Here is a 27065-nt window from a genome sequence, read left to right as displayed (position 1 = left end):
GTTGACAGCTAGGCTTCGATCAGCAGCCAATCGAGCCAACTGCGGTGAAATAGTTCAGAAAAATATGGAAATTATAAGAACATACCAATAACATATTGAAGAATTAAAAAATTAAAGAGTTTTGTTAAAAATGCAGCAATATTTTTGTCCGTCTCTCACGGCAAAATTTTCAAATTTTATTTAGGGAACTCAACACGTTATTGTCGGTTTATTCCGATTAAGAAGTTTGCGCTACACTGGATGTTTAGAAACTCACATGGCCGTAGCATTTTTTTTTATAATTACTTTATTTTTTACATAAAACTTTTCCTCAAGAACTTCATTGACGTCTGAACAGGCTGTATGGTCAACGATCTTTGCCTGTCCCCGAATTTAGTTGGGGACAAATTAAAAAAAAAAACATAAAACTCTTCACAGCTGATGACAGCAGTTCTAATTTTAAAGTTCATTCCGGCCCTTAGGTGGGAAGTAATTTGTATGAGTTATTCCCTCCCTATGAAGGGAAGCAGCATTTTCCAACCAATACTCAGGTCAAAACAACACTACTTTCCGAGTATGAGAAATGAAAATAATATTTCGTTATCTTATTTTCATTAATTAGTTTAGTAATTTCTAAAAGACTGCAATAGATTTAGTAGGTATATTCTAAAAATTTATAAATCCCATTTATCAGTTCCGAAGCAATCAAAAGCGAAACCTTAGCCGCATACTCCATGCCAATCGATAAACCAATTATATCTGATACCGCATCGCGTAGGATGGAAAAATCTAGATCTTAATAACGAAATCTTCCATACTAAACTTGGCATTTTTCCCGAATACTCCAGTCTCCAGCGTTTTTAATTAATTGCCTTTGTTTGCAGAGGGAGCTGTTCGCAGCGAAAGCGGACAGTAGTACAGCGGCTGCGGATCGTAAACTATCGTCTTCGTCCGCCGGCAGCATGAAGAACAAGTGGCTTAAGGCTTTCCGAAGCTTAAAACCTCCCAGCGCGCCCCCACCGCACGCCGCACCCCCTGACAAGTACGACTTAAATATTTATTACACATTTTCTTTCTAACTTTCTAATTATTTTTTTGTGAATATACAAGCAATGATTTAATATAATAAAAGTCATATCATTTCATGTTAAATAATACATTAAAATGGCGACAAATCAATCAATCAATCTTTATGTAAAATTAATATGTTAAGTACATATAATGTAATGTAATTTTTTGCACAATGTTCTAGCTTATAACTTAAGCTAACATATCACAATTTACTAGTAGTAGAGAGGCTGACTAGAGCCTCAATAGCTCAACGGTAAGAGCGGTCGGACTCATCACCGAGGGGTTGTGATTCGATCCCCGCTCCGTTGGTCTATTGTCGTACCCACTTCTAACACAGTTTTTTCCGACTAGTTGGAGGTCAATGGGAATATTGGTCATATTTAAAATATGCCAAATATTCTTTTATTAAAACAAAAAAAAATGTTCTATTCTCTTTTGAATTGAATGGAACAAAAGATATGAGTATGAATAAATATATTCATATCTATTGTTCCATCGATAATCCGTCCCTTTTACGCATTTTCAGTCTAAAAATAGATTACAATAGCGAAGTTTCATGAATAAGAGGTCAGAATATTTACATTATCAAAATAACATGTCCCGTAGGTGCTTCAGCTCATGTTCGCTTTTAATTAAACTATTAAAATCAATGCACGCGTAAATACAGACTCATGAAAATCGAATCAAACTAAGAGCTGGTATTTTGAATATCATAGTTTTATTTCTTCTTCATGAGAAATTAAAATACAAAGTATTAAAAAGGTGTGGATTTCATCCTACTCCTAACAAGTTAGCCCGCTTCCATCTTAGTTTGCAGGAGCTTCAGCTTATGTTAGCTTTTAATTAAAGTATTAAAATCAATACACGTGTAAATACAGACTCATGAAAATCGAATCGAACTAAGAGCTGGTATTTTGAATATCATAGTTTTATTTCTTCTTCTTATCTATCTTGTTCGTGAGAAAAATTAAAATACAAAGTATTAAAGGGGTCCTGGGATCCTACTCCTAACAAGTTATCCCGCTTCCATCTTAGTTTGCGTCATCACTTACCATAAAATGAGACTATAGTCAACGGCTAATTTGTAGAGAATAAAAACAAAATACCATTGACAAAACTAATTTTAAGGCCCATTACAGGGCCAGGCAGGGCCCTCCTTATAGGAGAGAGGGGATATAGAACTTCGACCCACCACGCTGCTTCAATGTATGTAGGTTGGGGAAGTATCTACACCAAGTTAGTGTCCAACTTAGCGCGATATTTTCATGTTAAAATAACTTTAACAAAATTTCCGATGAAGTTACTGTAAATGCACGACTTCACAAATAGCATGTTGAATTTTGATCGCTCCATTTCGCAATACAATGTTCCTACGTAAGCTATAACATAATAGTAGAGGAATGATCAACCAGCGCTGAACGATGTACCTATAATCAATATTACGTGTAAACTGCTTCGTGTACGCCATAATTGAACCAGATAGATTGTTATCTGAAATACAATGTGTTGAATCCATCGATGTAGAATAAACAGATTAATAAAGTTTATTGCTTACAATTACGTTCCGTTTCTCAGATGTATTATACTAGTCGACGCCCCGCGGTTTTACACGCGTAGTTCCTGTTTGCGTGAAAATACGGGGATAAAATATAGCTTTTGACACTCATAGATAACGTGGCTTTCTAGTGGTAATAGAATTTTTAAAATCGGTTTAGTAGATCTAGAGATAGCCTCCTACAATACAAGCAAACTTTCATCAGTATCAACCCATATTCGGCTCACTGCTGAGCTCGAGTCTCCTTTCAGAATGAGAGGGGGTTAGGCCAATAGTCCCCCACGCTGGTCCAATGCGGATTGGCAGACTACACACACGCAGAGAATTAAGAAACTTCACTTATGTGCAGGTTTCCTTACGATGTTTTTCCTGCACGGTTTGAGACACGTGATATTTAATTTCTTATCAATCGCCAGACATAATTCATTAAAAGATTTTTTTTCGTTCTTGATATTGGCGATCAGTCGTTAGACTACGAGTATAAGCAGGTGAGTTGTGTGAATTAGGGGTGGCTTCTGACAGGAAAGCCAAATCATTGAAAGATGACTGAAAATTCATCAGTCTATGCTAAGTAGCACGACTCACCTGCTTATAAGCTTATAAGCTAAGAACCTGGCGACGGGAGACATGATTCCTCATTATATCCCGGTGCAAGTACAAGAAAATTTTGACAATTGAAAGCTTCCAAAGTGACCAGAGACCTAACTCCTTATTTGGCTTACATACTTATCTATTACCATATATCTATGGTTAGGAAGCCATGAATTGACAGACTTTCAGCCTTCATAAAATGAGGTTCAATTTCAAATCAGCCCACACACTCCTTTGGAGCGTTTAAAAAGGAGGTTAATGGTATTTTTTCCACTTACATAACCATTCTGATTTAAGTGGAAAAAGTCGTTTGTCCAATAAGAACTTCGGATGAACGGAACTAATTTGATTCCCTTTCAACACAAGAGCAACCTACGCAATCCTTAGCGACATTTCCATTGCAAGGGAAAATAGACGTAGATTAATTTTCATACTCGCATTTCTTAAGGAAAATTGTTTTGCGTCTACCAAACAATTGTTTACGCAATTACTTATGGAACATTACCACAAAACAAAATGGACTTTTCTTTATTTTTTGAGAGTAATCCCTCGTCTGGTACAGATTGTATCGAACGTACAGGTATATCAGGAAAAAATGAAATATATTTAAGATATTATTTTATTAAAACGCAAAAAATGTTTTCTGAACTTCGTCCGATAGCAAATATGTCCTTGAAAATTGACGAACAGGGTTACTTAGCACTTCATTTTAAATACCTTTCTTTATCTATTCTCCAAAAAATCGGCTTCAAGGTTGGTTGTTTATATGAAAATCAAAATGAAAAAAAAAAAATGCAACTAGACTAATACCTAAAGTATGTTAGGTATTTGTGAATGTAATACACTGTATTTTATCTCCATTTTTTCATTGAGAACGAAAACTACGCGTGGGAAACTGCGGGGAATCTTTTTATTATTGCTGCATTTTTTTTATTATTCACAAGTTAGTTCTTGACTACAATCTCACCTGATTGCAGTCTAATGTCGCAGTCTAAGATGGAAGCGGGCTAACTTGTAAGAAGGAGGATGATAATCTTCGGTTTCTACACGACATCGTACCGGAACGCTAAATCGCTTGGCAATACGTCTTTGCCGGTAGGGTGGTAACTAGCCACGGGATATTCAGGGTAGGCAGCGGCTTTAAAGCTTGAAGTAACACGTCTCTGTTACGTGTTAACATGTTATTCAACACGTAAATACTCGTATGCTTTAAGCTAATAAATAAAAGTTATAAATTAATTAGTTTATGTATATTCAATATAAAAATGTATTCCACAAATGAGATTAACGGGGCAACTGACCGTGCCATTTGGTATGGCTTCAATGTTCAAATAGCATAATACTTATACTGATTTGTAATACGGACTCGTGTAGGTATCTTGCGGTATTATGACGAATGTTTCGTGAGACATAATATTTTTTGATATCTATACCTATAATAATAAGCCGTGATAGCCCAGTGGATATGACCTCTGCCTCCAATTCCGGAGGGTGTGGGTTCGAATCCGGTCCGGGGCATGCACCTCCAACTTTTCAGCTGTGTGCATTTTAAGAAATTAAATATCACGTGTCTCTGCGTGTGTAAAGTCTGCCAATCCGCATTGGGCCAGCGTGGTGGACTATTGGCTTTACCCCTCTCATTCTGAGAGGAGACTCGAGCTCAGCAGTGAGCCGAATATGGGTTGATGACGACGATACCTATAATAATGGTCGAATTCTATACATTTATTCGCAATTTGAGATTTTACTTATACCAACAACAAACGTTACCGTGGTATAAAGGACGGTAGCGCCAGAGTAGCGCCATCTAGAATTTATACTTATAATACGAATTCTGTGCGTTTTGTGCATTCTGTACATTGAAGATATATTAAATTTTTTGTTGGGGGGCATTATATAATCGATACTGAAGCTAAAAATATTTTTTTTCGATTTTTGTCAGTCTATCTGTCCGTGTTTTATTTATTTATTTGTAACTAACAGCGTTAAACAAAATATGAGCAAAAATATATATAATAAACAGTAATAAGGCCACATACAGTTACAAAGAAACAATATAAAGTAGGTATAACAAGTGGAAATAAAAAATAATTTTGAAAGAAGTGATAGTGAATAAAAAAAATTTAATTATTTAATCACATATAAGAAAGGTTTTTTTTTGTTATTCGGACATCACGCTGAAACTACTGAATTAATTCAACTTGGCACGGTTTAAGACCAGAATCAGATTTTAAAAATATTACCAAGATTAGTAACTGTTACTATTGCAATAATTCAATGGTATTCAAGATTTCTTTGTTACCTTTCCAAAAAAATCTATAATTACATATAGGAGAGGATTGAATTAACCATTATTAGGTAGGTATATGAATTGTGAAGATATGTAAATTTGTCGGATTGTTAGACACCGAAGCAGACTAACACTTAAGATAAATATAGCCTTATACAAATACGCGATCTGGCGTGATAACGAGCTGCATACAACGTTGGAACTAGGACGGTTATTCAATAGAAAAGAAAACAAGCAATTGAAATGTTTACTAAACCCATAGTAGTATAATGTAAGAAAAGGATTGCTGACTGATTTGAGTCTCTAGTATATGGTTTCACCCCCATAGTTCCCGTTCCCGTGGGATTACGAGGATAAATGTGGCATGTTACACTCACAAGTAATATGAATTTTTATTGGTAAAAGAATTTTCAAAATCGCTTAAGTAGATTCAGAGATTATTCTCTTTAACACACAAATTCAAGAACATGACCGTATACAGAGCCGTGATAGCCCAGTGTATATGACCTCTGCCCTCCGATTCCGGAGGGTGTGGGTTCGAATCCGGACCGGGGCATGCACCTCCAACTTTTTAGGTGTGTGTATTTTAAAGAATTAAATATCACGTGTCTTAAACGGTGAAGGAAAATAGAGTTTTCTTAATTCTCTGCGTGTGTGAACTCTGCCAATACGCATTGTGCCAACGTGGTTGACTATTGGCCTAACTCCTCTCATTCGGAGAGGAGACTCGAGCTCAGCAGTGAGCCGAATATGGGTTGATAATAATGACCTCATAATATTTGTATGGATTTTTATACCTACCTCGTTTTTTTTTTAATTTTTAATCTCACTTATAAACCTGTCTGTATAAAACCACCTGTCTTTATCTGACACTTGATCTCAGAACCAAGCGAAAAGCTTCATATGTCGAAGCTTTCGATAGTCCATTGGCTGAAACGACTACCGAAGCGATAGCGGTTGACTCAACGTTGTAGTTTAGGTAGACGATGATACCGAATATGAGGTTTTAATATTCAACTTTAAACCTATCAGTATACCGGTATTGTATGGTATTAAGTTTGTACGGTGTCCTGTATGTACTAAAATATTTTCGGACGTCTTTTTACTAGAATAATAATATGCTACCGATTTTTTTCGATCACGGCGGCCAATCTCATGTTGAGATTAACCATATACGCAAGATACTTTATAAAGATATATTATAGACAAGATAGATTATACTGAACAAGTGTACGCGCAAGCACAGGTGCACTCTCTATTTCCTGAATCTCATAGTCTGACGGGACGATAAACCGGCACGATCTGTGAGAAATCTGTAGTTAAAAAGTAGGTACACTATCCTACTAATATTATAAACGCGAAAGTTTGTATGGATGTTTGGATGTATGTTTGTTTGGATGTTTGTTACTCTTTAACGCCGCTACTACTGAAGCTATTTGACTGAAATTTGGAATGGAAATAGATTTTAATCTGGATTAACACATAGGCTACTGTTTATCCCGAAAATCCATGGTTTCCCGAGATTTGCGAAAACTGATGATTTTGTAGATATGAATATTTGTTACTCTTTCACGCCTCGACTACTAAACTGAATTAGCTGAAATTTGGTATTAAGATATATTATAGCCTGGATTAACACATAGACTACTTTTTATCCCGAATAAATCTATGGTTCCCGAGGGATTTGTGAAAAACTAAATTCCACTTTTATATTGGTGAAGTGATGATAATAATAAATGATCCTCGTATGGTCGTACTTAAAAAGAGATTGCTTCCAACGCCAGACGGATGATTAGTCCTATATCAGACAGTTTCCACCCACAAGACTTTCATCATAAATCGCGGTTTCTAAAATCTAATACATACTCAACTGAGTTCATCGAACTAGACGTCTGATACTTATTTGAAAACATAAATGTCTGAAGAATATCTATGAAATTTATTCATTCTAGTTTAGAAATAGAAATTGTACTTATCCATTGATTTGTCGCTATTTCATTGTGAAAATATTTTAATAAAATAGTTCAGATTTGTCGTAAGCTCTTTTATGAATAAAGTATAATATTTTGCACCAAATATGTTTATTGTTTAGTCCAAAGCTAACATAAACAAAGTGAAATTAGATATTGTAAAATATCTATATGCATATCTTATTAAAAACGGCTTACTTCAATAATGAATTTGTGAATAATTTAATTTTAATTTAACTAATAATAGAATGTGGATACTAAACTAATACTTAATAGGTATCCATAAGCAAACACAATCAGTAATCAGTACGTATTTGTAGGTAGTTAACATATTACAGGGCTCGCGCAACTTTTTCATTATTTACCGTAAATTAATTAATTATTTTCCTCCTCCTTCAGTCGTGTTCTTCATGTATGAGGGTCGTGACCACCTCCATCCATGACTTCCTGTTTTAATTTTAAAATATATTTTATTTACTTTAAATATATAAAAGCAAATTAAAGTGATTTTTGGTTGCGTGCGCCTGACTTAACATCACAGATGCTAGTACAATACTACCTCTTATTGTGTTGTTAAACTAATGTAGAGTAAATGAATGAATTGTCGTTATGATCAAATTGTATCAATGTACCTACAATTTAAGAATTCTTAGTGATCAAGTCTTTAGAGTAATTCATCAGGGAGAAGAAAAATTGCCAACATAATCAGTGTTACGTCGAAAGCATTCAGTCAACCTGGGCATTTGTGGATAGATAGATGATCGATGCATCCATAGGGCTAGGGAATGGATTCTCCAGGTACAGTGTCCATTACAACTGCCTTGAGTGGTTCCGCATATTTTTAAAATAACCCATATATAATTACCTAAGAGAAGGGCTTTGAAATTAGATCTCGTTCTATCCTAAAATTTACAACGGGTATAAATGGTTGGTGATACATGGAATCCATCAGTGAACCGAATCAAATTCTGAACCAAAAGTACTTATGTTATATAGTAGGTAAATACGGTTGGTGATCATTCCACGTGGAATGGTGGCAAGAAAACTGCATTTCCGCGCTGCACAGCCAGGCTGATCTTTTGCCCAAAAAATGAGCCAGCCACCAGTCGAGGCAATTGTCCCGGTGAAATGATTCGGTGAATTTTTTTGGCACTGCGACTCTATGGCCCAAGGGCCTCTACGGTAAAAGGGACAAATATGTAACTCTCAGTCAGAGACAAACTAATTGTGCCATTTAGCGTTGATTTACACGAGTGGCAACTCTACCGACGACTGCAGTCAGCGACGTCTCGGCGGCCGCCAACGAAAGTCAACTGCAGTAGGCGACGTCTCGGCGGCAGGCAACGGCGTCGCCGACTGCAGTCGTCGGTAGCAGCTGCCGCTTGTATAAATGAACACTTACCGATTTCAGCTTTTTCTGCTGCAGCTCCCGTCCCAGCAAACACTATTGTAATGATGGCAATTTTATAACACACACCTCTCTTTATTGTCATTGACAATATGTAGAAATTTTCTAACCAACATAGTTCATCAATCAGTAAGTTAATCATTAGTTTAACAACACATTTAAGAAGTAGTAGAAGACTATTGTATCTACACTCGTCATGTTCATTTTGGTGTTTCTTTCTTCTTGCATCAAAAGAAAAAATCAAATGTACCACGCGGTGTCAACGGTTATGGCGATGAGGTAAATCTGCTCTGTAGGTGTACACTGTACCTGACCTTGTATGTTACCCGAAACACATCCTACACATATTTATGTACTACTTACCTTATTGTGAAATATGCTATATAACAATTACTAGGATAGGGATCCACATGGAAGATTAAAACGATATCTTTCAAGCCTTATTTGATTTGTGCAATTCTAAACCATAAATTGTCGGTTATTGTCTGAAGATACTGGTAACTACCCGTATTGACCCGTTCAAGTAATTCTAAACTTATCTATCTACCTACCGACTTCGAAAGCTAAAAAGGAGAAACCCAGTTTATATGAGCTCGGGCCCAAATTATACATATATATGATACAGAGCTGAAAGTTCCCCATGAATTAAGACAATTAAGAAGAAGTCATGAGGCCAATTTTCAAAGATTACTATATTTGCTAAATAAGTTAAATTACTTGTTACAGGTAGGCAATAATTCGTATCACTTTGACGTAAAATTAATTGCATTATCTGTGTCTTAACTGAAAGGCGACAGTTGTTAAAACGCTAACTTGACATATCTAATCAAAATATGATAATGATATTTGACAATGACATCTCATTCATTGATTGACTTTGACATTGACAGCTCGCGTTTGCAAAGACAATAGCTAATCAGTGGATATGATCATCACTACGATCAGTGTGAAAATAATGCAATTAACTTATTTTCCCTGTTGGTTGTCTAGATTTTAGTACAATTTTCATTGCTGTATCGTTCTGAAAAGTGGACCCAAATTCGGACATGATATCGACATTTCGTCGTTTAGTATAAATCTTTTAATGATATATTCTAAGCTCCTAATTAACAAACAGCTGATTAATAATCTAATTACATTTACTAAATATATCGTTAATTCTTGTGGCTCCCTATCCTTTTAATTAATACCATACCTTTCGACTCTTGCTTCCTCTACACTCATTCGCTATTTTTCTAAATGCTTGTCTATATTGTCCCCCTTCAGCTATTAAAAGTAACTGGCATGTGCTATAAACTGTAGTATGCTGAATACTCTCTACTTTCCTTCCAGTATTATTTTAGACTAGGTTACTACAAATTATATGAAAATTTGATGACTTTTCTGGCTGTACAGTAAATGCCGTGTCTAGAAGTCAGTGAGTCAGAAGTAAGTGGGAAGTGGAAAATATTAATTTGTGGCTCAAAATATAGAGACTCTGGATACGGTTCACTACTCGTAGTAGTAAATACGGCAAAAAACCTTCGTAATATCCCAGACTAGAACTCCGTTTATTAAATTTTTTTTTCTTAAATATTTGTGATTGGGAATTGGGGTGTTATTAAACTTTTGAAGTACTTTTAAAATGATGATAAATTATAATTAAGTATAAGGTTAAGTATTTACAATAATCACTAAAATGAAATCTGGAACTTGCATAAATTGAGTGTTTGGATATTCAAATGCCAAGTTTTCTAATAACGTAAATTGTTTACATTCAAATAGGTACTTATTTAGGAGTATTATGAGTATAAATAAAAGGTTTATTAAAATTACCAAATATCAAACATGGTATATGAAATATATTTTAATGATTATGCGTATCAAGTAAAGAAATATTTTTGACCATTAGCTAGTTATGTATGCTATTAGAGTTACTCTAATAAGGGTGATTGTCAAGGTTGCAAGGTTCGGAGTTGAATGCCTGTTTCAGAACCGTGCACTTAACCTTGTGGCTCATAAATCAATATTTATGACGTGTTTGCTAGCCCCATAACAGAGATTACACCCCCCATGTATCTACTCTACAGTCTGCAAAAAAATCAACTAACAGTTCAACTCCGATCGACCGATACCATGTAGCTACTAGCTACAGATGAAACTTCTAACGTGCATGGTATTTGCGTAAACGTTTTTGATTTTGGTCTAACTCTAAGAGACATAAATTTATAAAAACAGAAAGTGTATGCTCCTACTAATTATATTGGTAAATACGGCAACTTGGACTTTTGACGGCCTCCGTGGGCAGTGGTATGCGCGGTGGATTTACAAGACGGAGGTCCTGGGTTCGATCCCCGGCTGGGCAGACTGAGATTTTCTTAATTTGTCCAGGTCTGGCTGGTGGGAGGCTTCGGCCGTGGCTAGTTACCACCCTACCGGCAAAGACGTACCGCCAAGCGATTTAGCGTTCCGGTACGATGCCGTGTAGAAACCGAAAGTTGTGCGGATTTTCATCCTCCTCCTAACAAGTTAGCCCGCTTCAATCTTAGACTGCATCATCACTTACCATCAGGTGAGATTGTAGTCAAGGGCTAACTTGTAAAGAATAAAAAAAAAAATAGCTTTGGGACGAAGCAGAATCTTCAATCGTTCAAGTATTCCTAATAATAAACTGTGTGTATCATGTCCCAGTCGTTAAACATTTGCATAACTCTGTCTTAAACTGAATTTGTCAGTATATGCAGTGTAACATTTATTTTATCGAGTAGGTAGTTAAATCTTAATCCTAAAAGCGTAACAAATAAATTCACAATGTAATTATAACATCGCCTAATTATCATTATTTAGTATTATTGCTTAATACATATCTACTAACTTGGCAAATACAAGCACTCGGTATTCGTAATGTAAAATTCATGAAACAAAATGAGTATATTTATAAAAAAAAACATACATACAGCCGAACGTAGAACCTCCTCCTTTTTGGAAGTCGGTTAATCACAATGAATTGTTAACTCGTACCTAGGGAGGTACTCGAATGTTGTATAATTTAAACAATTTATGATAAATTTCAGAATTTAAAATCACTGAAACGGAAAGAAATTCGTTGTTTGAATATCGGAAATAACTTAATTGGCATGCTACGCATATTGATATTTTGGGAAGGATCAAAAATTTAATAGGCTTATCAGTAACGAAGCTGAATCAATTGAATGAAAATTTTATCTTTTCAACGAATAATTAATTATTTTTGTTTTCATTTAGACGAAATGGAACCGCACGTGACTTGCGCGGGGACTCCGATGCACACAACTTTCAAGAATACACCTACAAGAAAATTACGCCCTGTGATGTCTGCTCTCAAGTACTTAGAGGCAAGTATTATAATTTTCATCACTTTATGACTGGTAGTCAGGGATCAGTAAACCATTTTTTACGACTGATTACTATCAAATTAATTTTTCGTGAGTAGCTTCATCTTGATGAGACAATAATTTTTTTTATTTACGAAAATTCTTGATTCTGGTAGCTAACTGAGTTACCAGGAAATGAAATTTTCTGCGCGTCGGAACGAGATAATGTACCACGTAATTTGAAGGAAATTGTAGTTGTTAAGTTGTACAAAGTATTAATTAATCAATAGTAAAACAAACATCTGGTTAGTAATAACTTTTGATAAACTACCCTCCTCCCAACTTGTATCAATAATAAGGTTATTTAAAGTTGTTACTAACCTTCTGTTTTTTTTTGTTGCTTAATTAACCAGATAAAAAAAATCACAATGTCGTACAAATTGCGTGGTACATTATCTCGTTCTGACGCTCAGAAATTTTCATTTTCTGGTACCTCAGTTAGCTTTAAAAATTTCTAAAATGGTGATAAACAGAAAATCCCAGGCTGTGTTTATTGTGGGCTCTTCTCTTGTCAAGGCGCCTTTGGAACCCTCGTAACTCCTAAGATAAATCTTTTATCTTTGACATCTACTGCTGGGTATATCTTGTAAGGGTTACCAAATATCAGGGCCTTGAAACACCAACATCTAGCGGCTTCCTATCCGCTAAATGTCGTCAGTCCAACCTATTGGGGGGCACATGTAACTTGGGATCCTACCAGATAAATCTTTTCTCCTCCATGAGTCTTAAATCAGGGTCGTGACCACCTCCATCTCTGAGCTTTGTCCTTAAGCTCTTATGCCAACAGACAGTGGACTCAAGTGTAGTGCAGACAGATAAATCTTTATTATTGTATAATTTCGATTGTATTAGCTATAGCCTATAATGGGGACACGGCAACGTCACCGGGAGTTTTGAGCGAGCGTGGAAGCTCTGCCAAAGGGTTCACATGAAAATTATTGTAGTACCGGTTCTTAGATGATGATGTTGATGGAAATTCAATAGCCAATTGTTGACAAAATACTCCACCACGTGTCTTTAAGGTCATTCCTAGGTATCAGTCACTGGCTGGCACGATAATGTCATTCCATGGAAACTAACAGCGCGTAATGGTGCCTTTCACAGACCGTACCGTATCATAATCACACTATGGAAAATTAATCGGCACATTAATTTTTTATGGTGATATTAATTTAATGAATTTATTTCATGGGTACGCATTTTTGACAAATCAAACTCACATACTTACATATCAGCACGTCTCATTGCTCACATCCTTCCTCTTGCTACGAACCTTGCATATTTTCAGTGATTCTCCATTCTAACTACAAGTTCGTCGGCTTAGGGTACTCTTGATCTAGCCTCTAAATAGTGTCCTGACTTTGATCTAGAAACGTTCGCCACGACCATAACCCTTCAAATTTTTCTATTTGCCCTCGCTTTATGAATCCGTTCATTTCGATATATACGAGTACCTACGTGTGATTTCAAACCAAATAGGCATCTATAATGGTGGTTAAAACCCATTAGTAGTGTACGACCTCGAATTTATTTGATCCCAATTAATCTCATTAATAATAATGAACAGGTATTTTCATACTACTAGTATATTAGTAGTAGTCCACAACTACGTTTATATAAAAGTCCGTGACAGCCCAGTGGATATGAGCTGCCTCCGATTCCGGAGGGTGTGGGTTCGAATCCGGGGCATGCACCTCTAACTTTTCATTTGTGTGCATTTAAAAAAATTAAATATCACGTGTCTCAAACGGTGAAAGAAAACCATCGTGAGGAAAACTGCAAACCAGAGAATTGTCTTAAAATTCTCTGCGTGTGTGAAGTCTGCCAATCCGCATTGGGCCAGCGTGGAGGACTATTTAACCCTTCTTGTATTTGTGACTCGTGATAATAGAAACAATATTATAAGAAATCCTAACTATAATCACTATATTCAACTGACTCAATGTTTCGTAGCCTGACACCCAGGATTCGAATCCAAGACCTAAAGATCGGAAGCTACATGCCAAATACCAACAACTAACCTCGGAACCAACGATGTAGTAGACGTACGGAAGACGGAAAGTCTCTCTAAGAGCGCTTAGCAGAATGAACCTCGGTTTAGAGGGATAACATCCGATGGGATTTGTGGGGCCGACCTATTAGACGGTGGATTTTAATATGTCATGCACATCTTAAAATAAAGCCTCTTTATATTTTGTTGCTCCATTACTTTTTGTCTATACTAATATTATAAAGAGGAAAACTTTGTTTGTATGTTTGATTGATTGTAATGAATAGGCTCAAAAACTACTGGACCGATTTTAAAAATTCTTTCACCATTCGAAAGCCACATTATCCACAAGTAACATAGGCTAAATTTTATTTTGGAAAAAAAAGGGTTCCGTAAGATATTTGGGTATTTCGGACACAAGGTGTAAAAAATCAACCAGAAAAGTAGGGTAGGGGTTGTTGTAAAAGACCATTGCGTGATATATAACTGTTTATATAATCCTTTGTTTTCTTACCATTCCATTTGACAGATGTCGAAATACAAACTAATAAATTAGGGGTAGAGGTAGGCTGGGGGTAGGGTAGGGGTAGGATAGGGGTAGTTGAAAGTTTACATTGGGTTTCACGCGGACGAAGTCGCGGGCGTCGGCTAGTAATAAATATAATGACGCAAGTAACGTGGCGGTGCACGTATACCTAGTGTTTAATGAAAGGCTACAATTAGCGATAATTACCGAAGTAGGCAAAATTTAGGCCACCTTTAGAAGTTTTCGGTCAACGGCGATGTAGGACGCCGAAAGCTGACTTATAAATAATATTATAATTTATAATCATTATAACCGAGCTTGTCCTTGTTGTGGATAGAAAACAAACTGTAATTAAGGGCACTTGGAATTTCTACATTATATTTTTAATGAAACACATTATTAGACATACATTATTTACAGGGTTACAACATTTTCAGGTTGTGCTTGTGTAAAACACACACCTGAAAAATATGTAGTTAAAACGCAAGGCGTGACGCATATCGTACTTAAAATGAAACCTTGCACTTCTAATTATCTATTATCTATGAGTAATGAGTGCTTGTATTATTGCCACCCCTACGTGCTGTTTTTAAACTGTATGTCAAATAAATGGAAATGGTCTTAGGATTGATCCTTGGGGGACACCAAATTGTGACGTATTTTGGGATATTTACAATGTTCTACAAATTGTATTGTACCATTTGACATGCATCTATTTTGTAAAGAAAACACTATGCCTTAATTTTATGACTTAAGTTTTTGGAATAGTTTTACATCAACATCTGTATCAAAGGCCTTTTGTAAATTATTAAAAACGTGTTTTATTTTTTAATGTTATATTAAGTGCAAAATTAATTAATTAAGTCAATTATAACATTTTTGAGGGTTTTAAAAGTATATTCCGTTTACCACAGGACACACTCGGCAGGGTCTACGATGCAGATTGTGTAAGATGAACGTCCATACCGACTGTCTGCCGCAAGTCGGTAGATGTCAGACCAAATCACGCCTCCTAAGGAGACAGAAAAGTACCTCCGAAATCGAAGCTCATCGGGTGCAAGACGTCGGTTTCGACGAAGAAAGTAAGCTTCTCTACAACATTTAGTCAAAAAAAGTATTAATAACAAATAAACTAAAAAAAATACACTTTGCGTATGTGCGATGAATATTGAATTAATTTTCCGCGAAAACCGGAGCAATTTGAGTGACGTAACGCTTGTTTGCTGCGATATGAAAAATAATATCAAAGCTTGTTTCGTTTTATTTACAGCTACACTAAAGAAGAAAGATTTGTATTTATATATGAAGAGAAGAAACTCAAAACTACAAGACTGATTTTAATAACTTCTTTCAGCAATAGAAACGTACATAAGGGAATAACATAGGCTATATTTTATCCCCGTATTCCCACGGGAGTGTAAACTAAGCGGTTGAAACCGCGAGGTTTTGCTAGTAATATTTACTTGTTTATAGCTAAAACTTTCTCAGAATTATACATGAATTATTGACATTTTGGATCTTAATAGCCTAGCAAAACCACCATAATGCAATCACTATACTGCTATGTACCTATAATAAAAATATCATATTTAATGTACTTTAAAGAATTGATAAAGCAATTAATAAACAATCCGAACTCCATAGTTGCCCGCTGAAGTAGCAACTCTACTTCTACTACACTTTCACCCGCATTCCCGATAAAATGTCTACTGTAATTGCTAATAAAGTAACTTTTTATTGATGAAAGAAATTGGTCCAGTAGTAGTTAAGTTTATTCGTTAAATAGAAAATACAAATCTTTCCTCTTTATAATATTAGTTTAGATGTCGAAGATCTCCCTATCGAGACACCAACGTTTTGAAGAGATGTTGATAAATAGCGTTGCGCCACTCTAAAGTTTTCGTGGATTTTAAATTTGTTATTCATTAAATATTCTCGAAACTCATTGTCCAAGTTATCTCTTGTATTGATTCCAATAATAGTATTGAATTTTTTATCTTTAAATGATACTATATTGTATAAGGAAACTAGAGTATTTTGATAAACTGTACCAAAATTATTTTGAACTAACTTTATATAATTCTTTTCGTCGAAACACGACACGACATGTCAATCTACATACCGCTCGTGGATGGTAAGTTCTATTCGTAATGGACATGTTTCTACAGCTAAGCTATCGTGATTTTATATAATATCACTATTTACGCATTTTTATAATAAAATCTACACCTACATAATATTATGATATCGTTTATGTGCGGTTCTGCATTTATATGTCTGCTTTTACTGCTGCAAAATATTATCATAGCCGTTATTATCCTTGCTTCTGTAACCAGATTACCGACATTATGACAATGATAATATGCTAGCTATAATATTTTTAATATCACCCAAAGCAGTTTACAGGTGATACAGATTCTTTGGTAACAAAAATGAAAATTACGAGTACCTACCTATATTATGGCCACATCATAATGCTTTTGTGTATACACACAACATCGCAGTACAAACACGCATAATATAAACACAATCGGACACTTACTTCACATTGTCCAGGGGTGGAGGACGGCTGGCTGCCGGGACAGAGGCTCACCAAGATCTCTTTCAGGAGATCTGTCGAGTTCGATGATGATTTCGATAGCCACTATGACGAGGGTACGGTATGAGTCAGTGCGGATTGCCCCCTGTTCACCCAGTCCTGCATTTTAACTAATCAAAAAGCCAAACACTGTCATTTCAGACAAAGAACAGGCGCCATTACGGATCTGTCAATACTAACAAACTGCAGACCGAGTCACAGTGCACTCGTCTGTCGGAACTAATGCCGTGTTGTAGAGACCGCGTTTGTATCTAACATTTCGCTCGGTGCTCAGAGGAGGAAGTGGATCAGACCTACCAAGTTCTGAAGCGGGCCAACGAAATAGCGAAGCCGGGCGGCGGCGCAGGCGGCGGAGACGCGCGCGGCGGCCCCGTGGTGCGGGTGTCGGCAGCGCCGGAGGAGCCGCCGCCCGCGCGCTCGCCGGCGCGGCCCAGCGCGGGGCTGGCGGTGGCGCCGCAGCCCGTCTCCTCCAGCTCAGGTCTGGTGCCGCCGGGCCACCAGTCACTCGTACTCCGTAGTGTCGATTTGTTTGCACGCCTTGTTTCGTCGCGGGCGCAGGGCGGGCGGGGTGCGGTCGGTACTGAGCGCTGCTTGTCGGTAGGCGCGGCGGCGCGCGGCGAGGGCGGCGTGCGGCGGCGGCTGTTCGCCGGCGTCAAGAGTTTGTCCATGTGGGGGTCGAGGTCGCGCCGCGGCTCTCCGCAGCACCGGTCCATTTCTCTGCCGGAAAGTACGCGTCCACGGCCGCAGTAGCATCGCCTCGCTCCTTGTCTGACTGCAATTGAGCTTTTTTGTCCCGTCTTCCGTTGGGCTCCGATTCTGTGTTTTATTTGTGTGTTTTTTGTTTACATTTATTTTCCGTTCATTTATGATATGTATGTCGCAAAATAGGTGTTGCATCAAATAGGATAACTAGATGAGGCTCGCGAACCACGCTATATTTGTAGCTGCTTTATCCCGTCCTCCCACTGGATGTTTCACGTCACCGAAAAGACATTCGACTAGACCTCTCATTTCCATTTATGCATTCCGTTTATTTTGTTTTCTTACTGATTTATTTTGCGTTTATTTCATTTTATTTATTTTTTGTTCGCTCGTTATCTTTGCAGAATCTGAAGAGACGACGACGCGACCTTTCGGACAACCCTTATGTTTCATAAATGAAAACGGCGATCCCCCGCCTTCAATTCTCAAGCCCACGGCCAGCGTGCGCAAGAAAAAATGACTATAGTTACCCATCACCACGGGAATAAGACCATTCGTGTCACACCGTCTTTCCGTTAACGAAGAGCACGCCAGTGCTGTGGCTCTCCCGCGTGAGCGCCTCGCGAGTCCATGTTGCCCCGAAACGCCCCGCGTTCTGTGATATGTATATTGTTACTGTTACAATAAAAATCAGAATTAAATCGCTTTATTTTTCGGTCCTTCTACCAGCACATAACATTTTATATTGGGCGCCTTTACCATCGGGCGGGCACTGAATGCGTGTAAGTGGTGCATGGCTTGCGCGTGTCGTGCTGATGATCGCATGCGTTTATCTTCGGCGATTTGTATTTAATTCACGAATCAACTTGTATTTTATACTGCACCAGCTCACAAACTACTAACTGTATATAACTTTTAGTCACTATTCAAGGCGGTTTATAAATCACACGAACTTTTTAACAACAAACACGTTATCACAAAATGAACGCTACATAACATTGATGTATATCGCTAGGGTCGACGGGCTGCTAAAAACTTTCAAGTACCTCTATTTCGCTTTTTTGCATTCCTTGTTTACCTACTAACCGAGTTTACAGGGCGACACCGACATGAGGATTGGTGTGTAATTTGTGCATGGTGCTATTCACAGACTAGACTCCGTTTACTTTGTTCAAACAGGTTCGATGAGGAACTCCAAGAGTGCTCAAATGTTGAGGCAGGCGGACCGCACCAGTCCATCACCTGGTACCGATATCATTTGTACATAAGCGAATTCCCGTAGACCTCTTCTGTGTTGAGAGATTCGTTGCATTTTGTTGCCTTTCATTCATATTATGAAGATTCACTTTTCTATTTTATCGAACCTAACCAACCTGGTGACGAGTTACAAGACGGGTGATATTTTTAACCTTACTAACTTACTTATACTCATCATACATAACAACATCATTGAATGTACATACCTACAGTTATTGTAGAAGTTCATGCAACTTGTGGTGCTTAGGTTTCGTCTCGTAAACTCCATTCAGTACTTACTTTATAATACTCGTATCTATTTGTGCATCTTGATTCACGTTTTGTATTTAAATATTTCTTAAATTTTTGTTGCAAGGCTTACGCACTATTAATATCTGTATTTTACTTATGACTGTGTGAAACGAGCTAGCTTGTAAGTTTTGATGTCACTTTTGAATTAAATGAAAAACTGTAGCTGATGCTATGACATTCGTTTTAAACAGGAAGTGTATTGATTTTCATATACAGAGCTTATTTAACGTTAAAACTGAGTTATATATATTCAATTGCAGGTTCGCTGATCAGTTACATTAAATTGAAAGTATCACGCTTATTTTTCAATCATGCAGAAAAATCAAAGCAATTTTGTATTTATAGTTAGTTATTTCTAGTTCATTCCATTAACGTAAATGTAAAAGAATTAGTTGTAGGTAAACTCAGTGTAGTGCAGCAACTGAAAGTGAAGATTTTGTTAAAGATTTAAAGCTGGTAAGTTCCCAATGCTCATACTGCATGACTGTTATAGCGCCGCATTCGCCGAGACGCCAAAAGTTGAACCTTAGGATGAAGAGCCTCTCGCTGGATTCGCCCGAGTGTGGGGAGCTGAGACGTCGCCCTAGAGATCAACCTTCGCAGGGCAGCCGAGTATTATGTACGAACATCGCTAGTAACCAAGTCTGGGCCCAAAAAACCTACACTAAAACCCTACATAACATTACTTACAACCAAAAATTTCCCATTGGAAAGTTTCCTACTTGAAAAACATACACAGCAAAAGTTTTGATTATTCTCAGCCATACTTCGAAGGGCTTAGATCGACTTACAAAAGCTTTCCTCGGAAACTGCTTTTACATTAGTTAAACAAGGACGTAAGTTTCAAAACTTAAACACAAAAATATCTACTTTACCTACTGTGATAAATGATAATAATGCTGTTGCAATTATTGGTCATAATATATTAAAGCTTAGTTAATGTTACGAGTGCAAAGCTAATCAGTCAAAATTTATTGCTCTTGTAATGTGTTCAACATGATCTGGAAATCTAGTTTGTTTATGGCAACACGATGTTGGCATCGTTTCAACAATTTAATACTGGTAACCCTTTGAAATATGCGATAAAAGAAAAAATAGATACTCTTATATACATTTTACAAATTAGATAAAGTATTTTATCAAGTTTGATATCAAATAGTTAGTGGAATCTTGCATAAATTATTTCTAAATCCTTGTTAAATTGTTACATTCAATGAAGGGTTTTTTGGACTCAGTCGGAATCTAAATTGTTGTCAATAAAGCGATGTCTTGTGTACACGAGCAATGTTGAATGTTCACTTCTACCGTATACCTAAGGTCATTCATATATTACGTCACGGGAGCTATACATTCTATCATAATAAGTATCTGTTCTCTTACTACTACGAGTAAGTCAAGAAAACGCTTTTTTGATATAGCAAGCCATACAACTGTTTCAGACCCTACTTCTATACCTACATAACTTGGGCCTAACATTATAATTCGGGAGAAAAGTTTGAAGACTTTCCGAATTGTTAAAATGTTGTCGTGCTCGTAGCGAAGTATGGCTTCGTTACGACACTGTTGTTTTCATCAGAGACGTGTATAGCTACACAAATATGTGTAAATTGTTCCTTTAGGAATAACTTAACGAGAATTTATGGTCTCACTTTAGAGTTTTCAAATGAACCAATTTACACAATTTGTATTATAAAGTACCAACGTGAAGTAGTTTGTGGTGTTTAAAATTTGTTTTTGTGATTAATACCTAATCTACTTCAGAAGCATGTACTAAATTTATCCAATCTATTTTTATATTTATAAATAAGTGTTTTCTTTTTTAAGTTAAGGATCATACAAAAACAGCTAAACAATTATGTAGGAAAGTGTTAAAAATCTTTCTACTTATTTACATCAAGCTTTTTCGTTGAAATTAACGGGTTTTATGGGCATTTTAATACCTATAATCAAGTTATGAAATCATGGGTAAATATTAATACATCATAAATGTGACGTAATCTATGAATAACCTATCCTTGGCTTAGCTTGTATTTGTGTTAGAAATATCTCGATGCCTACACTATCTCTAAGTTTTCCTGATGATGTGCTTTCTACGTCGTTAAGTGGTAACCGAAGGTCTTGCAATTCGGTGTTTTTGGCTACTATTTTTGTTTCAACAAAACACAAAGAATTCTGAATTTTATGGTCCTGCTTCACGTGAAACAAAGGATGTATGTACTATCTGTCATTAATTAATTTCCTTAATTTTGATTTTGCATGTGAACTCACGATTATTTTATTTTTCTAGGTGACTACAGAACATATTGCATGCGATACGGCTCCTATAGAATTAATAACCAAAATACTATTCACCACTTTGCCAATTCTCTATCATGTACGTAATTAATGAGTACCATTACATTTCATCGAATACAATCGCAATAATTTACCATTTCCGTTACATTATTTATGTATTGGTTCATAAATTCCCGTATTTATCTCTTGCGGTTGTGTTTCGTGAAATTTTAATTGGACAGCAGCTAACTGAATATTTCTTTTTTGCAAAGGCTTATGATGTCAGTATCAATTGTTATCTAGTATACAATAAGCATTCATAGCAGTATTTATTTAGAATTTTCATGAATCATTTAGTTATACTAAAGTTTACACCGTAGTTCATTACATTTTTCATTGATACAACATGATTGGCCTGTTTTAATTTTTAACGTTAATGAAAATTAAATTTTACAATATACCTACCTACCTAAGTTGTTGCATGGTTTCATCTACCGATCTAATTGTGCATAACTAAGTTCATAACTATCATATGAACTTAGTTTAGTCTTAATCTATTCATTGAAATTGATATATTTTGTTAATGATGTTCAAGTATCCTACCTAATTAAAACTATTACTTAACGACATTGATAGCAGTGAAATTGGAAACTTGATTAATAAACTCATTCTGAAAAGCTAATTTAGCAAGCGACGGTAAAGAACACAGTAATGGTTGTTAGATAATAGTTAAAAAGGATATAATTATCACTTCGAAGTTCCAACTTGCAACCTTTGAAACTTAACAGGGTAGTTACGCTTGTTTTATTTAGGTATTTTCCATCTACAAGATTATAGAGAAAACGATTTGGAACGACAACACGAGGCAGTCCTTTCTTTTGTGATATAAAATCGAACGACTCTCTAAGGTTGAAATAAAAGCGTGGAGTTACTTCAATGCAATCAAAAGAAAGCAATATCGTTTTAAGTATACCTCGCAGATGTATTCGACGTAAACATTATGCTATTGAGGTTGTATATTATTCACATTGCTGAATTCTTAACGTGCTTTGAGACATGAAATACATAGTTAACATTTACTAACTTATCATGACCGACTGCTAAAGTACCAACGCCAGCTACGTTAAACTAATGAATATGCAGTGGCGGATTTACAAAATTTGCCATCAGTAGGCTGTTCAATTTTTGTCGCTCAAGCTAACTTCTGATTACATAGCAATAATTTCGTGATTATTGCTAATCCATGAGTCCATTGTCTTCATTTTATCAGATTTATGTTATACTTCGTTAAATTTTCTATCAATATATTGATGATTCAAGTATTGTTACTGTAAGACGAAATTTTTGGGACAATTTTGCCGCCCCCTAGAAGAATCTGCTGTTGTAAGCGTCAACTTACTTAGATTGCTGGTAAATCCGCCACTGTGATGTGCTTTGTTTTACTGTTAATGTAACGAAACTAACGTGAATGGTGGGTATACAGCACCATCGTCGCCAGTACACAGTCGGAGACACTTGAGTGCTCGCATTGGACGCATGAGTAGCGTGGAGCTGCCTGACGAACCTGATAAGAGCCTCTCATCTAACAGCGCTAGCCCGTGCCCGTCACCAGTGAAACAACATAGCGTAAGTGTTATATCTCTCTTACTTGTTCGTGCTGTAGAATTTAATGAGTCATCATCATCATTATCAGCCGATGGACGTCTACTGCTGAACATAGGACTCTCTTAAAACATAAATTAAAAATTGTGCAAATTTTCAAGGTAAACGTAGTAACCCTACCGAGATATTGAGTCTATGACGTATCTTTTGAAGAGAAAAAGACATCTGAGGTCAATTATCACTATCTCCTTCGAGATTGATTTATTGGTCGACGTTTGCCTAATTTTCTCGTCTCAAGATGTATATTATGTGGTGCTCTTCCTAAACCTAGTTTAATTAAGTTTTCAGCTAAATGGACAAGAAATATCTACATATTATAAATTCAATACCGGAATCTAAGGCCGGAGTTTTATTCTAGGATAGTGTGAAAGAGCCCTTCTGGGGAAAAATTGTCGTGTTGCTTATTTGTGTCGCCAAGTAGCATTACTGTTTCAGTCTTTAGGGAAATTATCGGTTTAACAACTATTCCTCAAGTTATAGACTAGAGAGCAATGTGTTCACATCTTGTATCTTTCCGAGGTGTAGCTTTTTATAGACAATCAATGGCTTTCAACTTATGGTCTAGTCTAGAGATTGCTGCATCAACTATGACTATTAAATTATTCAGAGTTCGTCTAATTCCTAAAGGTGTCACATGCTGGCTTATTGTGATCATGATCATTTTTGCTTCAACAATGTAACATTTAAACATTTGAGCTAATTTTTAATTTTAATTTTTTTTAAGCTGTAGAAACGCTTAGGTACCACATAATGGGAAAGATATCTGCTTATAAATAAAGATTTAATTTTTTAGTATATGCTATTTCGCTTACTTAATGATCTGTTATATTCCTTTATTTAAATTTTCAGAAACATCAGAGACTCTTGCCTACAAACTTGTACGTCATTCTCTACAACTTCAAGTCGCGACATGCTGATGAATTGGATCTCAAAGCTGGTTACAAGGTGACCGTGATCGACACTTCTGATCCTGACTGGTGGAAGGGCAAATGCTTGGGGAAGATCGGATATTTCCCATCTAAATATTGCACTAAGTTGCAAGCCGGAGAAAGGCCTCTACAAGTGACGCATAATTTGCAGGTACCTAAATAATTATTTTTTTAAATAGTATGTTTAACTTAAACTGAGAATTAATTAAAAATCAAACAAACATAAGCAAACAGGACATATACGAGTACATATAATGGTTGGACTTTAAAAGGGCTTCACAAGAGTCTTCTATTCTAAGTCGAGGTTCATCTATAAAAGGCCATTAAAACTTCTTCTGAGTCGAGGTTAATGTCTTGCAAAACCAGATATTCCTCTTAGAGAGTTCAGTATTCGGGTTTGATTTAGGCAGACCTTGTGCGGTCATATAAAAAACCCGTTCTTTATATTTACCCCTTAAATTTTTTTTAAGATTATTAACTAAAATCCTAGCAACTATTTGACGTGTAGCTTATGGTTTATACGAAAATAACTAATCATATATCAGATCAATTGTGCCTGCACTGTGTTATGCATTATGATTCATGCGGAAGTTTAATCCCCTAAGGAAGAATAGTTGATATGGTTATATTGCTACCTACACGAGGCTGTTCATTAAAAATACAGACCTAAACACATCTTGATTGCCACATATAGCTTGGCAAATTCGTTCGTAACACTCCCGATGGTCTGCACGGGCCGGGGGCGTGTAACGATGAATGAAACACCCACGACTGATGCACCTCACTTCCCCGCACGCACGATTTCACAATCGCGCAGTCTTTCCCCCCGTCGCCCGCATATCATGGGAGTGTCATCAACGAACTTGCTAAGCTATAATCAGCGTTTGCTGTGCGATTTCATGAAACGGAAATTCATGAAATATTTCTTGTAACTGACTCCTTACAATAATCAGTAAAATTAATCTTTGTTTATTTGTATGTTTCGTAGAATATTAGTGTCTTAAGAACATACCTAAATTTAATTTTCCCGGCTATGCAAGATGGCTGTGCTAGGAGTGGGTACGACGGTAGGTAATACATGCGGAGATCGCACCTTCTGGTGTAGGTCGTTGCTTCCGGCCTTTAACCCTGGAACTATTCATGGACTTAGAGCCTACAGTAGCCAGACATACTTTATTTTATGAAGGCTAAAAGTTTGTCAACCTATGCTCATGCTATAAGTACGTTCGGGAGCCAATTATGAAGTATGGATTGGACTGTAATAGTATGGGTTTTAGGGTTTCAAACTGTCTAAGTATAAAGCGATTTTTTTATATATTCTCCTCAGGATAATGTGCGGAAATATCCCCAGTCGCCAGTCACTTAGCTTCGCAGCGACCCTTCGAAAAACATCGTTTAATATAAAAATTTAGATGTCTCTAGGTGGGCATTATGATATTAGTCTGGAGACTGCAGACATAATTCCTCTTGATATCCTGTAGATAATATCTTAAAATTACATTTTATACTTGGACATTTGTGAAGCCACTACTACTTGGTACTTACGTATGTTAGTAGTTTGGGCTGACAAACTTTATGTCTGTCTATCAACTTTTCAACTTTCAACATCATCATCATCATTATCAATCCATATTCGGCTCATTGCTGAGCTCGGGTCTCCTCTCAGAATGAGAGGAGTTAGGCCAATAGTCCACGACGTTCTTTCACCGTTTGAGACATGTGATATTTAATTTCTTAAAATGCACACAACTGAAAAGTTGGAGCATGCCCTGGACCGGATTCGAACCCACACCCTCCGAAATCGGAGGCAGAGGTCTTATCCACTGGGCTATCACTTTCAACATGTCAGTCCATAAAATCGTTTTTTTCCAGGTTTCAGATGGAGACAATGGCCTGATGCTGCTCCGTGATCAGATCGTCATTCAAGTGGGTGATGAGGTCGACGGCATGGTGATGATCCGCTCCGGAGATAACCGCCAGGGTGTGTGTCCGGTCAAGTTTCTACAGGAGGTGTGACGCTTCAAGCTACCCCACTTTAATGTCATGAGAGTAAGTCGAAAATTATTATACTTATACCTAAAACATAACATACTAAATATTTTATACACATATCCAACGATACACCCACCCACACCGAGATAAACGAGTGAAAAAAAATCTCCCCACTACATAAATAAGGGAGGTACCCTAAACGATATTTTTGTGAGACTTTGTTGACATTTTTAATGTTCATACTAATGCAAAATTACAGCTTTCTAGTAGTAATAGCCTCTGCGCTAAACCGCGGACAGACGGACATGACGAACCTAAAAGGGTTCCTACGGTTACGGTTAAACCCTAAATTACATTTATTATAAAAGTGTGCCCATTATTGTATCAATCACTTGGGTAAGTCAAGGCCAAAATAGTTTAAGCATCAAAACACTTGCCATTATCAGCACAACCTTTAAAAACGTCCCAGCTCAGCAGTGTGCTGTACGTACCAAGCAAACATTAGGAATACAGCGCAAATTTTCACCTGGCACATTGAACCAGATTAGTAAACAACTTAAAAACGTGAAAGAAGTAAATGAAATAAA

At 36.7% G+C, this 27065-nt stretch overlaps 1 protein-coding gene across 7 annotated transcripts in view; it reads left to right on the top strand.

Annotated features, from left to right (window-relative positions):
• LOC112043704 (uncharacterized) overlaps positions 1–27065 on the top strand; it is a 231573-nt gene that overhangs the window by 197695 nt on the left and 6813 nt on the right. For 2 of the 7 annotated variants that reach the window (XM_052882475.1, XM_052882480.1), the window contains 10 exons: positions 864–1021; positions 9099–9143; positions 12108–12217; positions 15687–15854; positions 19253–19318; positions 20115–20240; positions 21909–21995; positions 23379–23521; positions 24407–24637; positions 26359–26535. In XM_052882475.1, coding sequence (XP_052738435.1) covers positions 864–1021; positions 9099–9143; positions 12108–12217; positions 15687–15854; positions 19253–19318; positions 20115–20240; positions 21909–21995; positions 23379–23521; positions 24407–24637; positions 26359–26502 — 1278 coding nt within the window. In that variant the 3' untranslated portion in view covers positions 26503–26535. The other 5 variants (XM_052882476.1, XM_024079226.2, XM_052882477.1 and 2 more) reach the window with 5 other exon arrangements.

The sequence above is a fragment of the Bicyclus anynana genome, chromosome 7 (genome assembly GCF_947172395.1).
Source record: "Bicyclus anynana chromosome 7, ilBicAnyn1.1, whole genome shotgun sequence".
Taxonomy (NCBI): domain Eukaryota; kingdom Metazoa; phylum Arthropoda; class Insecta; order Lepidoptera; family Nymphalidae; genus Bicyclus; species Bicyclus anynana.
This window is presented reverse-complemented; position numbering and strand designations above follow the sequence as displayed.